The sequence below is a fragment of the Cetorhinus maximus genome, chromosome 7, assembly GCF_964194155.1.
Source record: "Cetorhinus maximus chromosome 7, sCetMax3.hap1.1, whole genome shotgun sequence".
Classification (NCBI taxonomy): Eukaryota; Metazoa; Chordata; class Chondrichthyes; order Lamniformes; family Cetorhinidae; genus Cetorhinus; species Cetorhinus maximus.
Window position 1 is genome coordinate 17176751 of NC_135885.1, and position 17140 is coordinate 17193890.

The 17140-nt window shown below is 46.1% G+C and overlaps 1 protein-coding gene across 1 annotated transcript in view; it reads right to left on the reverse strand.

The window, feature by feature from the left end:
* LOC144682610 (cohesin subunit SA-2-like) overlaps nucleotides 1-17140 on the reverse strand; it is a 123114-nt gene that overhangs the window by 18782 nt on the left and 87192 nt on the right. The window contains exons 24-26 of the mRNA XM_078545103.1: nucleotides 15273-15365; nucleotides 12881-13055; nucleotides 2324-2448 (exon numbers count right to left, since the gene is read on the reverse strand). Coding sequence (XP_078401229.1) covers nucleotides 2324-2448; nucleotides 12881-13055; nucleotides 15273-15365 — 393 coding nt within the window. The remainder of the gene's footprint in view (nucleotides 1-2323; nucleotides 2449-12880; nucleotides 13056-15272; nucleotides 15366-17140) is intronic.

Genomic DNA, 17140 nt, shown 5'->3' on the forward strand with positions numbered 1-17140 from the left:
AGCATTTATTGCCCATCCCTAATTGCCCTTGAGAACTGAGTGGCTTGCTGAGCCATTTCGGAGGGCACTTAAGAGTCAACCGCATTGCTGTGGGTCTGGAGTCACATGTAGGCCAGACCAGGTAAGGACAGCAGATTTCCTTCCCTAAAGTGCATTAGTGAACCAAATGGGTTTTTACGAAAATGGTTTTGTGGTCATCGTCAGACTTTTCATTCCAGATTTTTTTTTTGTATTGAATCCAAATTTCACTATCTACCGAGGTGGGATTCAAACCTGGGTCCCCAGAGCATTGTCCTGGGTGTCCAGATTACTGGTCCAGTGACAATACCGCTACACCACCGCCTCCCCTAATCCAGGTGTTAAAATGCAAAAAGGATTCAATCAGGTAGACACAGAGAAATGGCCTCCTCCAATGAGGGAATCTAGAACAATCTTTAAAATTAGAGCCAGGTCATTCAGGGACAAAATCAGGAAGAACTTTTGTTCCACAAAGTAGGAATCTGGAATTCTATCCCCCAAACGATCTTGGAGATTGGTCAATTTGGAACTTTCAAGACTGAAATAGATATTTGTTGGGTGAAGATTTCAAGGGACATGGAGCGGAGGCGCAGACCAACCCCGATTCAATTGAAGAGCAGAGCAGGATCGAGGGGCTGAATGGCCTCCTCCTTTTCCCATATCCAAACTTATAAGTATTATGAAACCTTATGCCCAAGATGGAAATGTTTTCAATTTCCGAGCATGACTATCCCTCAACTTGTTAAAGATCAGAATAAATAAAGAGCAAAAAAAAAAAAGTAGATACTTTTCCTCTCTTCTATCAGATGCTGAAAAACACAGTTGTCTGTCCTGAGGAGATTCGCAAACAAAATGTCCTGAAATCTTGCTTTTTCCCCCTGGTGCTAGTCAAGTTTATTATCGGGATTGGGATAGTTTCCCACTGTCTGTTACAACCCCGGTTATGGGAATTGGGACATTCCATACAACAGAGGAGGCTATGGAAGCAAGCTCTGTAATTTGCTGCTCTCCCATTTACTGCTCCGTCTATCTTGCAAGTACGATTTTGAAGCTCCTAGCTTCAAGCCGAAGTGGTGAAAAAAGAAAATGATCAGAAGCTACCTTGAAAATTCTGATGAGGTGTGAGATTAAAACACAACTTCCTCAGATGAAACCAAGAAAATATTTTCCTTTGTTGTGAATGGGTTAGACTCCTGGAGTCCTCCACCCACCAGTTTCTCAGGAGCAACTTCACCACAGGGACTGCAGTGGCTCAAGAAAGCGGCCCACCACCACTTTTTGAAGGGCGGATAATAAAGGCTGACCTTGCCAGTGATGCCCACATCCAGAGTATGAGGTATACAAAAGAAAATTAGGACACCTGCGGAACTGTACCAAACCAGTGGCATTTTCTGGGAGACGTGGGAGAGGGAATTAAATAGTGCTACTGTCACTGGACTAGCCATAATCCAGAGGCCCAGGCTAATGTTCTGAGGACATGGGTTCAAATCCCACCACGGCAGCTGGTGGAATTTAAATTCAATTAATAAAATCAGGAATTGGAAGCCAGCCTCAGTTACGGTGACCATGAAGCTACCATCAATTGTTGTAAAAACCCATCTGGTTCACTAATGCCCTTTAGGGAAGGAAATCTGCCATCCTCAATCGGTCTGGCCTACAAGTGATTCCAGTCCCACATCAATATGATTGGCTCTTAACTGCCATCTGAAATGGCCTAGCTAGCCACCCAATTCAAGGGCAGTTAGGGATGGGCAATAAATGCTGGCCTTGCCAGCGATGCCCACATCCCATAAGAGAATAATTTTTTAAAAATAAAACTATAGGACTACAAATGAATAAAAACAGGCGGTTATCCGGAGTTATATTTAATTTTCTTTTAAGTTTTAATATGCTGACTCATTAAATTCATAGCATTCGCATAGATTTCTATTCTAGTCCAGACTGCAATATCTCTACATCTATGTATATTTAAGAGCATTCAGCAGATGCCAATTTGGCTGAGTGGTAGCACCCTCGTCCTTGAGTCAGGAGGTTGTGCCTTCAACATCCATCACTCCAAGACTTCAGCGCGTAAGCTAAGCTCTGCAGCGTTGAAGCCTTGTCTTCCTGCTCCACTGACTGTTTAAGGTCACGCTCTGTCCTACATGTGGCTCTGAAAGTGGCACAACACCCACCTGTAGGCAGTCCACCATCACCTGCTCGAGGGCACTGAGGGATGGGCAATAAATGCTGGCCTGGCCAGTGACGCCCACACGACGAGAACGAATAATAAAGAAAAATAATACCTGAGATACGAAATCTTTACCTTGATGTACTGTTTGAAGATGTCAGCAGCCACATCCATCTCCACCACGCTGAACACTATTAGCTTACAGAAAGCAGCAAGAAGATTTCTCCTCTTGTGTAATTTGCCTACTTTGCGTTCGTCATCTGTAACAAAATGAAGGCGGTGAGGGTGAGAAGTCTGAATGGTGTTAATAAGTTTATTGTCCAATGTGTGATATTGGAGCTATCTCAAGTCTCAAAAATGCATTTTCAATGCAACATTTCTCTTCTCCCCTTCACTCTCCATTTTATCAATAACACTTTGAACTTGGCTCAAAATACAATGTCCTGTCCACTGCTCCTCCTCCTCCATCCTCCCCATGTTTAAATCAAGATTCGTCACAGCCTTTGCTTATCCTAGCTCATTCATAAAGTTTCCTGGAATCTACAGCCCAGAGACAGGCCCAGCTGGTGAATGCACTTCATGAGCTTCCTCCCACCTTACTTCGTCTAACTACGCCAGCACACCCTTCTATTCCTTTCTCCCACGCGTACCTAACCTCGGGCAGGACTTTGCCCTCGTCGGGCGGGCGCGGCCCAGGGGCTGCCACAAAGCTGACCAGCACCCGCGATCGAGCCCCAGCATGGATTTCACGCTAGCTGGCTAGTTAACAGCCAGGCAGTGTGAAATGCGCCCTGCAGCGCTGCCGGGGTGAGGGGAGGCGGGAGAAGCACGAGCGTGGACATGTGCCCATGCGCCCAGGTGCGTGCAGTAAAAGCTCCCTGAGGCTGAAGAATTTTGAAAATAAAAAAATAAAGAAGTTAAAAATGTTAATAGCACGTCCCCTCATGTGGCTCTGTCACTTCAGCAGGGACACGTTCGAGATTAGTTTGGAAAATTTTTTATTCTTTTTTAAGTCACTGATCGAAACCTCATCCCGCCCGTGAATGAGGTTTCGCAAAAATTGCAAAGGCCGCTTGGCCTTTTCACCTGCCCGCCAACCGGAAGGTTGGACAGGCAGTGAAAGATTTCATTCAATTAGAACTTTAATGGCCTTAACAGGCCTGCTAATTGTCGGCTGCCGATTCCCGCATGCACCCGCCGACCGAAATATTGCGAGAGTGCCCGACGCCATCGCGCATCTATCTGCGTTGTTTGTCTCAACCACTCCGGGTGGTAGCAAGTTCCATATGCCAGCCACTCTCTGGGTAGAGAAACTTCTCCTGCATTCTTAACTGGATTTATCAGCGACTTATCATTATTTATAGTCCCTGGTTTTAGATTCCCTGAGACTGTAACCCTCAACCTACAAGATGTTAAAACTGTTGTTTGCAACATTTTCTACTTTGATGTATATAAAAAATTCCGTCTCTTTAATAAGTGGAGAATTTTTTTTAACTTTCTCAATTTGTCTGAGCTGTGTTTTATTAAAGTTTCTGCGAGCAGTTCTCTATTAATAGTTTATATTAAGTGAAGTAAAACCTCCACAAAGGAAGATTCCATTAGAACGTGTAATTCACACGTTAGTCACAAAATAAAATCACCAGGAAAAGAGGGAGCCTAATATCACTTCCAATTCTCCCAGCACAACACCATCATCGTGTGTTTTATTATGTTATCAGTTTATATTCATCTTCCACATATTGCAACATCCTGGACCCAAAAACAAAATGAGGCAAAAGAATTCTGCCAACGCCAGCGATGTCTGTTTACAGGTTTCCAGCTCTAACATAACATACATGTCCTATGTCCTATAGGGACATATATGTCCCTATAAGTGCCAGCAGCAATCACTACCAGTGTGTACACATAAGGATAACTTACTTCATACTGTATCCTTTATTAAAAGGAATTTCACTGTAGGCTAAGTGCTGCCTCAGGGAGATCGCTGAAAGTTGTTCAAACATTAAAAATAGAAAAAAAAAATCCTTAACATGTCCCCCTCATGTGACAATGTCACACGAGATGGGACATGTTAATAAGTTTCACAAAAACTTTATTACACTTTTTAAATCCCTACATGAAACCTCATCCCGCTGGTGGATGAGGTTTCATGTTTATTCTATTTGCCGCCGGGGCTCCTGGCCTGCCCGCCAACCTTAAGGTTGGACGGGCAGGTCCTTTAATTGTTTTAATGATCCTGTCAATGACCTCAATTGGCCATTGACAGGTCGGTGGGCCCGCAGCTGATTTGGCTGTGACCCCGCCTTCCTGAAAATTTAAATGGGGCGGGATGATGTTGGGGGTTCCGCCCGACATCATCCCGCGTCATTTTACACGTCGGCGAGCAGGCCCCATAGTTTATAAGGAAGATTTATTTTCTTGTTGACTTTGTTTGATTAATATTGATGCAAGACAGAAACATAGAAACTAGGAGCAGGAGTAGGCCATTCGGCCCTTCGGGCCTGCTCCACCATTCATTATGATCATGGCTGATCATCCAACTCAATAGCCTGCTCCCGCTTTCTCACCTTACCCTTTGACCCCTTTCGCCCCTAGAGCTATATCTAACTCCTTCTTAAAAACATACAATGTTTTGGCCTCAACTACTTTCTGTGGTAGCGAATTCCACAGGCTCACCACCCTCTGGGTGAAGAAATTTCTCCTCATCTCAGTCCTAAATGGTCTACCCCATATCCTCAGACGGTGACCCCTGGTTCTGGACTCCTCCACCATCGGGAACATCCTTCCTGCATCTACCCTGTCTAATCCTGTTAGAATTTTATAGGTTTCTATGAGATCCCCCTTCATTCTTCTGAACTCCAGCGAATATAATCCTAATAAGTATTAGTTTCTCAGAAGAAGGGTGATTATGATTATTTTATAACACATATTAGTGTTATACAAACAAAAGTGCTCTTTTGTATTATTAATGTTCATAATGTGAAAGTCCCTACATTTTTTCTTTCTGGCATGAATTAATAATTTACTTACGATATTTAATTTAAAAAATAATACACATAAATTTTTTATATTTAATAGTGAAAAAGCAGTGAGATATTTATAGTATCCACAAGTTCCCATTAATTCTGATGAGAGTTTTTTGTGGTGGTAAGTGAACGCTGGTGGGGTAGGAGCCTCGGGTGCCCTGCAGGGTCCTTCACCCTACCTCACGTGGTCCATGGGTGAGAATGTTTGAGAAACACCGCCCTAAAGTGAATCAATTTGAGACTTGCTGAGCTGTTAAAGAGGTTGCGAGTTCTTTCTTACATTCATCGACTGACCAACGGCAAATGCACAAGCGATTTGCTTATGATGTACAAGGTTCCTGCACAGAGATGGATTAATCAAGGTCTATGATAGGCTTCCCCATCGCTGGCACAAACCCCTTTTCCACTTCACAAGGCTACACCAGCCATAGAACCATGGAATGTCGCAGCAACAGAGGAGGCCACTCAGCCCATTGTGTCTGTGTCAGCCCTTTGCTAGAATTATCCAATTGACCCCACTACATTGCTGTTTCCTCACAGCCCCTGTATTTTTTTATTTCCCCTTCAAGTGTTTGTCCAACTCCCTTTCGGGGAACTACTATTGCATCTGCTTCCACTGCCATTTCGGCCAGTGCCTTCCAAATCACAACGACTCACTGTGTAAAGAAATGTTTCCTCATGTTGCCTCTAGATGTTTTGCCAGTCACCTCAAATGTGTCCTCTGGTTATTGACCCTTAGGAATATAGGAACAGGCGAAGGCCATATAGCTCCTTGAGGCAGTTCCTTCACTCATGGATGATCTGTGGCGTGACTCCACGTTTCACCCCATATCCCTTATTAACGTTGGAAGATTTTTGCTTACTAGTAAAATCTGAGACATAAAGAACTTTGCTGACCAAGGTCAGGAAGAGACAGGTAGAATTTCTTGGACACGTAATAAGAAATCGTGATTTAGAAAGTCTGATTCTGATGGGAAAGGCCAATGGTAAAAGAGGTCGGAGTAGATGAAGAACGATCTTTCTAAAGAGCCTCGCTAACTGAATGAATGTACCACCAACCGCCTCCAGAGCAAGATTAACATGGAGGTCCATGGTCGCCAATGCCCTCTTAGGGCTTGGTACCTGAAGAGAGAGGGAATCTCAGATTTAAAAATAACCATTGATCCAGTGTCAATTGAATTTGCGGAAGAGGATTCTGAACTTCTAACACCCTTTGCATGTAGAAGTATTTCCCAATTTCACTCCTGAAAGGTCTAGTTCTAGTTTTTAGACCATGCTGCCCAGCCATAAACTCCCCTCTGTCACTGGTAACAATTTATCTTTATTTACTCCATTAAAAGCATTCATGATTTTGTACCCCACTATTAAATTTTCTCTTAACCTTCTCTCCTCTAAGGAGAACAGTCCCAATTTATCTAATCTCCCCACATTCTACAGTCTGAAATTCTACATCTCTGGTACTAATTCAGTAAATGTAGAATGGGAGAGTCTAATTTTCTTAATTATAAATAAAACTAAGCTTTTTAAAAAAAAAGGTATTCTGCCCACATCCCATGAATGAATGAGTAAAAAGTCATCCAGTTTCTGCTTTAATTGCAAATTATTTTGTCATCTTCGTTACTAGTCTCATGTCAGCACATGGGGATGACAGGGACATTTCATTGGCCTTACTGCATGCCCATCAAACCCCTGCACTTCTGGTTGGTTAAACCCTGCATTGGGAGGCAGGGACATGCCTCAGACTGATTTTGTAAATTTCCATTTCTTCTGAAAACTGCATAAAGAATTAAAATCAAGCGGAACAAATGCAAAATGGAGTTAAACTGGATGCACAGGGCTCAGTTATCTCAGTAACTTGCAGAGGTTTGTTTTTTGAGTCAGATAGGAATTTTGAAAGCTCGGAGGAGCTGCAGAAGATATATCCATCCCTTGGTTGAATATGCTGTGCCTGCATGGTACCCTGTGCAGTGCCCTGTGGTAGCCTGTGCGGTACCCTGTGCGGTACCCTGTGCGGTACCCTGTGCGGTACCCTGTGTGGTACCCTGTGTGGAACTCTGTGCGATACCCAGTGTGGAACCCAGTGTGGTACACTGTGTGGTACCCTGTGTGGTAGCCTATGTAGTACCCTGTGTGGTACCCTGTGCGATACCCTGTGTGGTACCCTGTGTGGTACCCTGTGCGGTAGCCTATGTGGTACCCTGTGCGATACCCAGTGTGGTACCCTGTATGGTACCCAGTGTGGTACCCTGTGTGGAACTCTGTGCGATACCCAGTGTGGAACCCAGTGTGGTACCCTGTGTGGTACCCTGTGCGATACCCTGTGTGGTACCCTATGTGGTACCCTGTGTGGTAGCCTGTGTGGTACCCTGTGTGGTACCCTGTGTGGTACCCTGTGCGATACCCTGTGTGGTACCCTGTGCGATACCCTGTGTGGTACCCTGTGCGGTACCCTGTGCGATACCCTGTGCGATACCCTGTGTGGTACCCTGTGCGATACCCTGTGTGGTACCCTGTGCGGTACCCTGTGCGATACCCTGTGTGGTACCCTGTGCGATACCCTATGTGGTACCCTGTGTGGAACCCAGTGTGGAACCCAGTGTGGTACCCTGTGTGGTACCCTGTGTGGTACCCAGTGTGGAACCCAGTGTGGTACCCTGTGCGATACCCTGTGCGGTACCCTGTGTGGTACCCTGTGCGGTACCCTGTGTGGTACCCTGTGCGATACCCTGTGTGGTACCCTGTGCGATACCCTGTGTGGTACCCAGTGTGGTACCCTGTGTGGAACTCTGTGCGATACCCAGTGTGGTACCCTGTGTGGTACCCTGTGTGGAACCCAGTGTGGAACCCAGTGTGGAACCCAGTGTGGTACCCTGTGTGGAACCCTGTGTGGTACCCTGTGTGGAACCCAGTGTGGAACCCTGTGTGGCTCCACTGTGTGGAACCCAGTGTGGAACCCAGTGTGGTACCCTGTGTGGTACCCTGTGTGGTACCCTGTGTGGAACCCAGTGTGGAACCCTGTGTGGCTCCACTGTGTGGAACCCAGTGTGGAACCCAGTGTGGTACCCTGTGTGGAACCCTGTGTGGTACCCTGTGTGGTACCCTGTGAGGAACTCTGTGCGATACCCAGTGTGGAACCCAGTGTGGAACCCAGTGTGGAACCCAGTGTGGAACCCTGTGTGGAACCCAGTGTGGAACCCTGTGTGGAATACCCTGTGTGGTATCCTGTGTACTTCAGTGCCTGTAATGTAGGAATGGCATATTGATTTGTAATTCTAATATAATTTTAATTCAAAATTCCTTCTAATATTCCATCCACCACTTCGCTGTCACGTCCTAAATTTGTTTGTCTATTTTTATTACATCGTTGTCACATGTTTCCATGTTCTTAACTTGATTACTTTAGTCTTCGTATGAATTTCTTGATGTAAGTCACACTCCAATTCAGCCTTTGGGCTGTGAATGTTGCTTGAATAAAAAAACCACTATATGATTTTTTTTTTAAAAAGCTCAAGAGTCAGAAAAATTGGGAGCCTCCACACTAAACTTTTGCAATGGCCCAAATCACCCAAAGTGACCTCCCTAGCCCCCTCATGTGGAAAGACAAATTGTCAATCAAGCTTCACCCTTACTCAAAAGAGACCAAAATAAATTGGTTATGGAGTGTGATTGCCATCTGGTGGCTATCGGACAAACTGCACACACACAAATAGAAAAGATGTCCAGGGTAATAAAAGCAGAAAGTGCTGGAAGGTGTCAGCTGATCTGGAAGCATCTGTGGAGATAGAAACCGCGTTGATGTTTCGAGTCCATATGACTCTTCTTCAGAACAGATTACAGGGTAATGGGAGAATAGTGGAGTTGCTCTTGCAGAGAGCCAGCATGAAAACAACGGGCCAAATGGCACCCTTCTGTTTTGCAACCATCTTATGATGATATTTCAATGTTCTTTTTTATCTAAGTGAGTAAATCATTTAATCAGAACCTAAATTTTGGTATATACAGTGTACAGCAATGAAACTTTTTTCCTTTCTATATCCACCAATGAAACTTGCAATTCACGGTGCTCAACCATGGTTTTAACCCATAGTTCTAAACAATGAGAGGACACACTTTGCGTTTATACCTTTATATTTAATCTTCTAAGGCTGTGAAAGTGTTATCCTTAAAATGGAGGAGTCAGCAACACCTTGACCGAGAAACAGGACAATCCTCGCAGGGAGATTTGCTGGTGCTGTTGGGGAGGGTTTAAACTAGCTTGTCAGTGGGGTGGGAACCTGAGAGGTAGCTCCCATTGGAAGGATATAAAGCTGGTAACTGGGAGTAGAAAAGTAGCAAGTGAATTTAGAAAGCAGGCGAAATGAAGGCGAGCATCAACTAGGCTTAGAATGCAGAATAATGTTAAAAAGGTAAAGTTAAAGGGCACTCTACCTGAATGCGCACAGCATTCGCAATAAGTAGATGATCTAAAGGCACAAATAGAGGTAAATGGGTAGGATCTAATTGCCATTATGGAAACATGGCTGCACAGTGACCAAGACTGGGAACTGAATATTCAAGGATATTCAACATTCAGGAAGGACAGGCAAAAAAGGCCAAGGAGGTGGTGTTGCGCTGATAATAAGGGATGGGATCAGTAAATCAGTAAGCGAGGATCTCAGATCAGAAGGACAAAATGTGGAATCTGTTTGGGTGGAGCTAAGAAACAGCAAGGGACACAAAACATTGGTAGGAGTTGTTTATAGGCCACCAGTGGTGGTCGTGTGAGGCATGGTATTAATCAGGAGATTAGAGAAGCGTGTAGCGTGGGTAATACAGTAATCATGGGTGACAATCTACATATAGACCGGGTAAACTAAATAAGCACAAATGCTGTGAAGGGTGAGTTTCTGGAGTGTGTTAGGGATGGTTTTCTAATGCAGTATGTTGAGGAACCGACTAGAGAACAGGCTATTCTAGATCTAGTATCATGTAATGAAAAAGGCTAATTATTAATCTTGTTGTCAAAGAACCTTTAGGGATGAGTGACCATAATATGATTAGAATTCTAGATTATGTTTGAAAGTGAGGTAGTTCAATCTGAAACCAGGATATTTAATTTGAACAAAGGAAATTATGAAGGTATGAGGGGAAAATTGGCTGAGGTGGAGTGGGAAAATACATTGAAAGGTATGACTGTACATAGGCAATGGACAGTCCTTAAATAATTGTTACATAGTTTACAGCAATTATATCTTCCTTCAAGAATCCAAAAACAAAAGTTAGTGGCTAACAAAGAAAGTTAAGGATTGTATAAGATTAAAAGAAAAGGCCTATAAAGTTGCCAGAAGTAGTAGTAAACCTGAGGATTGGGAGTTTTTTAGAATAGAGCAAAGGAGGACCAAACTGATAAAGAAAGGGAGAAAGAACATGAATGTAAATGAGCAAGAAACATAAAAATGGACTGTAAAAGCTTCTCTAGGTATGTAAAAAGGAAACATTTGACTAAGACAAATGTGGGTCCATTACAGACAGAGTCAGGAGAATTTATAATGAGGAAATAGAGAAATGGCAGAGAAGCTAAATGATTACTTAATGCCTGTTTTCACTGAGGAAGATACAGGAAATTTCCCAGATTTAGAGATCCAAGGGACTAGGGAGAATGAGGAATTGAAGGAAATTAGTATAAATAAGAAGGTTGTATTGGAGAAATTAATGGGACTGAAGGTTGGTAAGTCTCTGTGCCCTGATATTCTGCATCCCAATGTGTTGGAAGAGGTAGCTATGGAGACAGTGGATGTATTGGTGATCATTTTCCAAAATTCTATAGATTCTGGAATGGTTCCTGAAGATTGGAAAGTAGCAAATGTCACCCCACTATTTAAGAAGGGAGGGAGAGAGAAAACAGGGAACTACAGACCTGTTAGCCTTACATCAGTAGTAGGGAAAATGCTAGGATCTATTAAAAGGATGTGATAAATGGATACTTGGATAAGAATGATCCGATTGGGCATAGTGTGGAATTGCGAATGGGAAATCATGTTTAACAAACTTGGAGCTTTTTTGTGAATGTTGCTAACAAAATTGATAAAGGAGAGTCAATGGACGTTGTATAGTTGGATTTTCAGAAGGCTTTTGATAAAGTCCCCCACAGGAGGTTGGTTAGCAAAATTAAAGCACATGAGATAGGAGGCAATATAGTGATGTGGATTAAGGATTGGCTAACAGGCAGAAAACAGACAGTAGGAATAAATGAGTTATTCTCACATTGGCAGGCTGAGACGAGTGGGGTACTGCAAGGATCAGTACTTGGGCCCCAGCTGTTCACAGTATATATCAATGATTTGGATGTGGGGACCAAATGTAATATTTCTAAGTTCGCAGATGATACAAAGCTAGACAGGAATGTGTGTTGTGCGGAAGATGTAAAGCGGCTACAAGAGGATTTGGACAGACTTAGTGAGTGGGCAAGAACATGGCAGATGGAATATAATGTGGAAAAATGTGAGGTTATCCACTTTGGTAGAAGGAACAGATGAACAGTGTATTTCCTAAATGGTAAGAGATTAGAAAGTGTAGATGTACAAAGGGTGTCCTTGTCCATAAGTCACTGAAAGCTAACATGCAGATGCAGCAGGCAATTATGAAGGCTAATGAAATGTTAGCCTTTATCGCAAGAGGATTTGAGTACAGGAGTAGTGAAGTCTTGTTTCAATTGTATAGGAGCTTGGTTAGATCACACCTGGAGTACTGTGTGCAATTTTTGTCCCATTATCTCAGAAAGGACATTATTGCCATAGAGGGAGTGCAACGAAGGTTCACCAGACTTGTTCCTGGGATAGCGGAACTGTCTTATGAAGAGAGTTTGGGGAAACTGGGCCTGTATTCTCTAGAGTTTCAAAGCACGAGAGGTGACCTCATTGAAACCTACAAAATAATTAAAACGACAGACAGAGTAGATGCAGGTAAGATGTTTCCCCTGGTTGTGGAGTCTAGAACCAGGGGACACAATTTCAAAATAAAGGGGAAGCCAATTAGAACCGAGAGGAGAAGAAATTTCTTTACTCCGAAGGTTGTGAATCTTTGGAATTCTCTACCCCAGAGGGCCATGGAAGCTCAGCCATTGAGTATGTTTAAAGCAGGGATTGACAGATTTCTAAATGCCAATAGGATATGGGGATTATGTGTGGGGCAAAGGGCATTGAAGTGGTGATCAGCCATGATCATACTGAATGGCAGGGCAGGCTCGATGGGCTGAATGGCCTACTCCCGCTCCCTTTGTTCCTATATTCCTAACACCAGACGAGAGCTGGGGTAGCCAGTGCCCTCTGTGGAAAATCGCCTGCTGCCTGGGCTCACACGGCATTGGCAATTTGAACGCGGCACCAGAGGAGGGCTGGTGCTCAAGGCATTGAGAAGCCCAGGAAGAAATCAGCAACTTCAGGAGAGGGAGAGAGATTTGTTTAACTGTGCCCAATGTTTCCACAGTGCCAAAGCAGCAAGTGATGAAAATAGATCAAAGTGCACAAGAACCAACCGCCCCCCCTGCTCTGTCAAAGTCCAGAAGATCTGAATCCCATCACTGAACAGAAGCATAGAGAACAGTACAGCACAGAAAGAGGCCATTCGGCCCATCAAGTCTGCGCCGGCTCCTCCGAGGCACAATCCAGTTAACCCCGCTCCTGCTTACCTTTGTCGATGAGCTCAGTGTCTCGGGCGATGAAAACATGGTCCAGGACGAAGGTCACCAGCTCCGACTGCAGGGACGAGTCTGGGACATACGCAAATGGCTCAGCCTTTTCGGAGCCACTGGACAGGACCTCGTGACTGAAAACCAGCAGCAGGTCGCAAAGGATGGTGAAAGCCTGCAGGATGGAAACAAACACGTCCTTAGCGAGGAAAGAATTAAAGAAACACATTGTACACAGAGGGGAATTCTTGCACCATTCATCAGCGAAGCAATTAAAATTCATTCAACGTCGATTATTGGCCAAGGCCTGGGGTTGGCAACCCCGCAGGACCTGCCCTGGTGACACCAGGAATTAAATGTTAATCCCCTGGTCACTGCTGTGAAGAAAACCTGGCAAGAGAAAAAAAAAAAGCATTAAAAACTCTTGCGCCTTGTTTCCGTTCTCTTTGAACACATTCATGTCTTAGTTGTAGAAGCGACATAACAGGGATGGAGCAGAGGGGCGTGCAGGTAAAAGGGCCCCGGATAAATCCTCCAGGAATCTCCCCGGCCAGAGTTGGCAACCCTGCCAAGGTAACGGCTTCCTCCCCATAATAATCCCAGGTTGGATTCTGAAAGTTAGTGGATTCCAATGTGACTCAGTGCATTTAAGTCGGGGGTGGGGGTGGGGGTGGGGGTGGGGGTGGGAGTGGGGGTGGGAGTGGGGGTGGGGGTGGGGGCGGGGCGGGGGCGGGGGCGGGGGTGGGGATGGGAGTGGGGGTGGGGGTGGGAGTGGGGGTGGGGGTGGGGGTGGGGGTGGGGGTGGGGGCGGGGGTGGGGGTGGGGGTGGGGGTGGGGGTGGGATTGGGAGTGGGGGTGGGGGTGGGGGTGGGGGCGGGGGCGGGGGTGGGGGTGGGGGAGCCAATAACAGGCCAGCCCCCGCTTTAAAATAGTAATCGTTGGAATTTCACGCGAACACCTAAGGCTTGCTGGAAGGGATCAGTAGCATAATGGTAATGTTATTGGGCAATTAACGCAGAGGCCTGGACTGTTACACCAGGGACGTGAGTTCAAATCCCACCATGGCAGTTGGGGGAATTTAAATTCAATTCATTAATTAATACATCTGGAATAAAGTACTAGCTGTGATTATTAATCAACTACTGGGTTGTTATAAAAACCCATCTGGTTCACTAACGCCCTCCAGCGAAGGAAATCTACCATCCTGACCTGGCCTGGCCTACGTGTGTGACTCCAGACCCACAGGGATGTGGTTGACTGTTACAACTCCCCTCTGAAATGGCCGAGCAAGCCTCTCGGTTGTACCAAACTGCTGCAGAAAAGTCAAGTATTAACCCCGCACAGGCCGCAGCAGCTCAAGACAGAGGCTCACCGGCAGCTTCTCAAGGGCAATGAGAGATGGGCAATGAACATTGGCCTCGCCGGTGATGCCCGCATCCCGTGAACGTGTAAAGAAAAACCTAACAAGTTGGTCTGACGGTTAGCGGGCGACTGTTGATATTAGCCTTACCAACAGGGCAAAGCGCAAGAAACAGCAGGAAGCCCTCCCCAGACTCATCTTGCAGCCCGATATCAATTTTGAATAGAGTTGAGGTTTGAATGGAGTTCAACGGAGCATCTGGAACCAGAGGGCACCGATTCAAAATGACGGGCAAAAGGAGTAAAAGTGGGGTGAGGGAAAATTTTTTTCACCCAGAGGCCGGTTGGAGTCTGGAGCAAACTTCCCGAGAGGGTGGTGGAGGCAGGTTCGATCAAGGTATTCGAAGGGGAATTGGGTCGCTAGCTGAGAAGAGAGAATGTGCAAGGTTACGGGGATCAGGCAGCAGAGTGGGACTGAGTAGAATGGTCTTTCAGAGAGCCAGTGCAGACTCGATGGGCCGAATGGCCTCCTTCGGCACTGTAAAGATTCTGTGATTCTGCGATTCTGTGAAGGGGACGGAGGAACAAGGTAGGGTCAATGTGATCAGAACCATTTGCTCCCAGGGAGGGTAGGAGGCCAACAGGAGCTGGATGGGCCGAATGGCCTGCTTGCCATGTCGTGGCTTCTATACAATTCTACGAGGGGCGAATCAGTCCGATCTGTGGGTGTTGACTCCACATGTAGCCTGAGGCCTGCTCGCAGAGCCTCTCCAAGGTGCCTGTCCACACAAACAGAAAGTGCTGGAAAAACTCAGCAGGTCCGGCAGCCTCTGTGGAGAGAGAAACAAGAGCCAAGGTTTTGAGTTAACGTTTCCAGTCCCTATGACTCTTATGGACTCGAAACGTTAACTCTGTTGCTCTCTCCACAGATGCTGTTAGGCCTGCCGAGTTTTTTCCAGCATTTTCACTGTTTGTGTTTCAGATTTCCAGCATCCGCAATATTTTGCTTTTACATTTGCCTGTCCACACTGACCTGCTCTTTGACAGTACTGCTGGGATTACTTAGGTACTGTCTGCAAATGTGGCAGAACCCCCTCATCTGCTTCCTCAGCGACTCCTGCATGTTCTAGACAGAAACAAAACAAGCCTTAGACCAAAAAAAAAAGGGGGAACTCCCCGTGTCCGTGTGCCGTAGCAGTGATTTCTCAATTAGCTTCTTGAAGTTCGTCTGAACCCAATGGAAAAAAAAATGTATCCTTATATTGAGGGAAAGGAAGAGTTGTCAATGCAACTTAACTGCGACAGCTGGCAAGCAAGGCCTGTGACCTCACGTCCGTGCCATCAGTAAGACCACCTATTGCCACCTCCATAGCGTCGCCCGACATCGCCGCTGTCTCAGCTCGTCCGCTGCTGATACCCTCATTCAAGCCTTTGTTACCTCAAGGCTTAACAGCGTGCTTCCTGGCTGGTCTCCCACAATCTCCGCCCGCTGTAAACTTGAGGTTATCCAACACCCTGCCACTGCATCTTCTTTTAAAATTCTCATCCTGGCTTTCGAACCCCTCTCTCCGGGGCCTTACCCCACACCCCCCTCCCTATCTCTGTAATCTCCTCCAACCCCGCAACCCTCGGAGATACCTGGTCTCCTCTAATTCTTACCTCGTGTGCATTCTCAAGTTTAAGTGCTCCACCCTTGGTGGCTGTATCGTAAGTTGCCTGGGCCCCAAGTTCTGGAATTCCCTCCCTACGCCTCTCTGCCTCTCAAACCTCGCTTTCTTCCACACTTCTCAACACACAGCTCGCTGACCAAACATCTGGCCATCTGGTCTAATACCTCCTTATGTGACTCACTCTCTATATTTTGTGCTCCTGTGAGGGACCTTAGGATACTTTATTAGGTGAATAGTTAGATAATTGGCTTATTGAAAAGTCATCATGGTGGGACGTGCTGAATTGGGTTGAGAATATAAATAAACAAGTGATCCTAACTCATAACATAGTTCGAGACGATCATTGAAATTAAAATAAAGTAGAAAATAATAATCGGATTGCACAATTATCAACATTCAAGTGTACGTTATAATTATGTTAAAGGCGCTACACTAATCTAATTTGCTGTTGCTGAAGGAGATGCTATCTCTATGTAACGCAGAGTAAAATCCAGAGTTAAACGCCCCGCACATGGCTCTGTGCCCACCGGTGGTAAGATACCACTGAATGGTACCAGTTACCATACCCTGCCTTTACAGCACAGGAAAGATGTCGGAAGCTGCAGCTTAGACCGTGAACTCCCACTGCGCATCAAGGGCTGAATCCTGTCCACCTCACCCCCACCTTCCCCGCCACCTGCCCCCCAAGCTCGCTCCCGAAATCGGCAGCCAGCCCGTCATGTTCCAATAGGCGACCAAGGGTCAACTAGGCTTGTCACGAAGCCAGCTGATCCTGATAGGACGTTGCCCACGCCGTGAAATATTTGGCTGGAGTGGGCAGCTCGATTTCTAAAATTCGAAGGAAGGGGTTTGGGTGACTCTTCAGAGGCTGCCCTTTGCGGATCGGGAGGAGGGGCCGCTAAGATTGAACCCCGTCTTTCTTCCTAAACCCCCACAGACTTAAACCCAAACCCCGCCCAACCTCCAACCTCCAACCCCACCCACCACCCCCCACCACCACCCCACCCACCTGATCTGCCCAAACACTCCCTGCCCAAGACTTATCTGTTTCTGGGGGTCCATTGGACCTTCTTCTGCTTCCCCGCTGCAGTTGTGGCAGTGCCCACTAGTGCGCTCGCGGCGCTGCCAGGGCTGATGGAGCTGCCGGCCAATCGGGAGGGCCGGCAGCTCCAGAGGGCGGGACTTCCTCCCCAGTGGGGGGCGGAAGTCCCACTCGGCCCTTGTTAAGCCC